The sequence below is a fragment of the Lactuca serriola genome, chromosome 4 (assembly GCF_051521515.1).
Source record: "Lactuca serriola cultivar US96UC23 chromosome 4, Lser_US96UC23_V15, whole genome shotgun sequence".
Classification (NCBI taxonomy): Eukaryota; Viridiplantae; Streptophyta; class Magnoliopsida; order Asterales; family Asteraceae; genus Lactuca; species Lactuca serriola.
In genome coordinates, this window is record NC_136411.1 from 89,614,453 (window position 1) to 89,618,746 (window position 4,294).

Genomic DNA, 4,294 nt, shown 5'->3' on the forward strand with positions numbered 1-4,294 from the left:
ACGACATTGCTTCGAGACACATACTATACATGTGAAAACTAATTACCCTATTAAGAATGTGATGAGAAAACCAGAGATGTCAGGAAGGATGGCCAAATGGTCAGTAAAGCTGAGCATGTTTGACATAAAATATGAGCCAAGATCCTCCATAAAGTTACAAGCATTAGCTGACTTTGTGGCTAAATTTAGTGATCATCTACAAAAAGAAGTAGACATTAAAGCTAAACAACTACTAGAAGACGAACACTTAGGAAAATGGACATTATTCATGGATAGAGCTTCAAACGAAAAAGGAACCGGACTAGGGATCATACTAAAATCGCCACATGGGGGACATCCTACCCCAGGCAGTTAGTTACGAATTCAACGCAACCAATAACAAAATGGAATATGAAGCACTTATCATGGGACTAATATTGGCTAAGGATCTTCATATCACGGATCTTAAGGTATTTGTTGATTATTTATAAGTAACCAGTCACTTCAATGGATCTTCTGTAGTGAAAGGTGAAAGATTAGCATTATACCTCGAGATCCTCACAAAATTAGCCTTTGATTTGGAGAACTTTAGCCTAACCCAAGTTCCTAGAGAAGAAAACACAAAAGCAAACGCATTAGCAAACCTAGGATCCTCCCTAAGGATCCCACCAGAAACGAAGATCCCTATAACCCACATAATAACTCCAACTATAGAAGCCCTTTCCGGCAAATCTGATGATCTTGAGCAACCTATAAGTGTAGCGTCCATCGAAGATCCTGACCCTCAGATCCCTCCTTGAAGAGATCCCGACGAACAAGATCCTCAAAGAAGTCCAAGATCATGGATCCAAACCATTATGGAATATATCCAAAATGCCACGATCCCAATAGAGGAAAAAAGCGAAAGAGCATTCAGAATAACAGTCTCAAGATTTGTAATAATCTGAGGTAAACTCTATAAAAAAATCTATGACAGGTTAATATCTCTGATACTTGAAAGATCCTGAACTTGTAGAAGTGTTGAAGGACATACATGAAGGAGAGTGTGGCAATCACACTGGGGGTAGATCTTTATGCTCCAAGGTATTGAGAATAGGATACTACTGGCCGACCATGAAGAGAGATTCTTTTCTACATGCTCAAAAGTGTGACGGTTGCCAAAGACACAACAACATCCTGCATCAAACAGCAAAACCTATATATCCTATTATCTCTCCATGGCCATTCATGAAATGGGGAATGGATATAGTGGGAAAATTACCAATAGCTCCAAAAGGAAAAGTCTTCATGTTGGTGATGACTAATTACTTCTCGAAGTGGATCGAAGATGAAGCCTTCGTTCAGGTAAGAGACAAAGAGGTAATCTCATTTATTAAACGTAATATATTGACCAGGTTCGGGATCCCACCGGAAATCATATGCGACAATGGATCCTAATTTATAAGCAAAAGGAAAATAGACTTTTGCACGAGTTAGGGAATCAAAATGATAATGTCCACTCTTGTTCATCCCCGAGCTAATGGTCAAGCAGAATCTAACAATAAGATCATGGTAAACAACATAAAGAAAAGGATTGATAAGAAGAAAGGAAGAAGGACAGAAGAGCTTCCTTTCATCTTGTGGGGAGACATGACTACTTCCAAAGTACCCACAGGTCAAGCCCCCTATTCCTTGGTGTTTGGGACAGAAGCAGTGATCCCTACCGAAGTAGTGATCCCGACAGCGAGATACTTTCTCCAAAATCAAGAAAACAATGATAGGATTCTACTCCAGGATCTTGACACTATTGGTAAAAGCAGAGATCTTTCCAAGATACACATTGCTGCTCATCAACAAAGGATCACCAAGGCTTACAATTAGAACATACAAGTCAGAAGATTCCAAATAGGAGACTTGCTTAGGAAAACATTCCAAAAAACCAAAGATCCAAATACAGGTAAATTAGCTCCTAAGTGGGAATGACTACATCTCATAGATGCTAAAGCAGGAAAAGGCGCCTATTGGCTAGCAAAACTCGAAGGAGACATTTTTCCAAGATCCTGGAATGCTATACATCTCAAAGCATACTATATGTAAACAAGATCAACTAATCTTCAACAAGACCAAAGTGCACACATTCTTTACCTTAAAATATTCATAATTACTTATTTTCTCCTCGAATACATTACTAACTTAAGCATCGGATGGGCGTTAGCTAGACTAACGCCCACCCCTAGCTAAAGTTTGCTATGCAGAATGATGTCCGACTAAGGATCTCCATAAGTAATGATCCTGAAACATAAGGATCCTCAAGATCCTAAAACATAGGGATCCTTGAAGTTGAAGATTCTGAAACATAAGGATCTTTTCGTACAAAGATCTCAACATCTTAACACTTGAACAACTCCATTGTATCAACGTTATAATCTTTAAAATATCCTATACACAAGCTAGAGACTGATGATCTCTCCTACGCTTAAGGGTACTTGATCCCCTCCAAGGTTTAAAGAGCTAATTACCTATCTCACACGAACTAAGGTTTATACACCTCGCTTGAACGCACGAAATCTAACTATGGGATGCGAATATGGGGATCATTTCACGACACAGTGGCTTGGCAACCTTCTTATCTTTGAACATATGTTAAGATCCTTAAGGTTTATAACATTTTCATGTTATCTAAATCTGGGATCTTACGCCAAAAATTACATAAGGTTTATAACATTTTCATGTTATCTAAAATTGGGATCTTACCCCGGAAATTACATAAGGTTTATAACATCTTCATGTTATCACACGTTGGGATCTTACCACAGAAATTACGTAAGGTTTACTAGATAATTAAAGATAACTAGGACTCATATAAGCACAAAGCAAGCAGCATTCGCGCGTTGAGCAACCATAATCAAACATACTTTACTCTGGTTATCATATTACTGACTAATCCGTCCTAGCATACTGCTCAAAAAGATCCTACAACAGGCATACAAGGCATCCTTCCTAGACCCTTAGCCCTAATCTAGCATGTTGAACACATAATCATATCATATCAAATAACCTGTATCGATAGTTTGGGAGACTTACTTGAGCTCAGCTAATTGCATGCACCACACCCTTTTCCCTTTTAAGTTTCTTTTCAAAATACTTTTCATCAAAAATAATTTTCTTTTGAAAATTTCATACCTACTCCTTAGTTTGAGTTCAAACACCCGAGAGTGCCATGCGATCATCCCGAGCCCTTCCCCTTTCTATAAGAGGTACCTGAAATCAAAACTAAAAACAGTAAGCACGAAGCTTAGTGAGTTCCCCAGACTATCACATACCAAACAACTATAACAAGAAACTAAGAGATACGGGCCCCACCCGCACTCATGGAGATACAACCCTTGCCCACACTCCGCTAACTAGGAGATACGGGCCCCGCCCACACTCAGCTACTATGAGATACAGGCCCTGCCCACACTGAGCTGCTATGAGATATGTAACATCCCGGATTCCCAGCTATTTTTCATTCATATATTTTTTGGTATTTTGTGAGGAGACTCGGCGAGTTGGAGCTCAAACTCACCGAGTAGGATCGCGATTTTGGATGAGGGTTCGCGTCTGGACTCGGCGAGTCCAATGAGTGGACTCGGCGAGTCCACACTGTTTAATGAAACCCTAATTCTCCGGGTTTGGAGCCTATTTAAGGGCACTTATAGCCTCCCATTGCGGCTACTAGTCCCTTGAGAGAACCCTAAGAGAGCTAATTCGTTTTGGGAGAGAGGATGTCACTTTTGGGCCTTTGTATTCTTTGTTTAGCAAGAGGAAGGTGGCAAGAGCAAGCAGGAGGTGAGATTACAGCAGATCCAGAGTCCAGAGGCTTCATTTTGAGGTAATGGTTCGAATCTCCTTCAGTTATAGGGTTGATCTTTAGAGTTAGGGTTTTATAACCCCTTTGGAGAGTGATTATGTGAAGCAAATGGTCCCTCTTTGATTTTGTGCCTTGGATCTGGACTCAAAGAGGTCCAGAGACCTTAACCATTGGAGCTTTTTGGGTTATTATGGAGTCATTGGACCTAGGTGGTTATTTTTGGGACCAAATCTCCTTTTGATGCCTTGTGGGGGGGGGGGGGTTTACAAGCATTAAGTTTCGAACTTTACGTGACATTCATGCTTGGGAAGGCCAGATCTATGGTTTGGGAAAGCAGATCTGACCTTAAAAGGTCAATAAAGTTTGTGCATGGCATAAACTCGCCGAGTTGTTCTTGGGACTCGGCGAGTAGGGTTGGGGTTTCACGTAAAGTGTTCAGCGAGTGGACTCGCCGGGTTGGGGGATGACCCAGTGAGTCAGGGA

General features: G+C 40.6%; 1 protein-coding gene across 1 annotated transcript; it reads left to right on the forward strand.

The window, feature by feature from the left end:
• Positions 1-1,470: 1,470 nt before the first annotated feature.
• On the forward strand, positions 1,471-1,839 carry LOC145098596 (uncharacterized). The gene has a single exon (XM_079036223.1). The coding sequence runs from the start codon at positions 1,471-1,473 to the stop codon at positions 1,837-1,839; it is 369 nt and encodes a 122-aa protein (XP_078892349.1).
• The last annotated feature ends 2,455 nt before the right edge of the window (positions 1,840-4,294 follow it).

Coding starts and splice junctions, on each gene's coding strand:
- LOC145098596 (XM_079036223.1), top strand. CDS start 1,471: ATGTCCACTCTTGTTCATCCCCGAGCTAATGGTCAAGCAGAATCTAAC.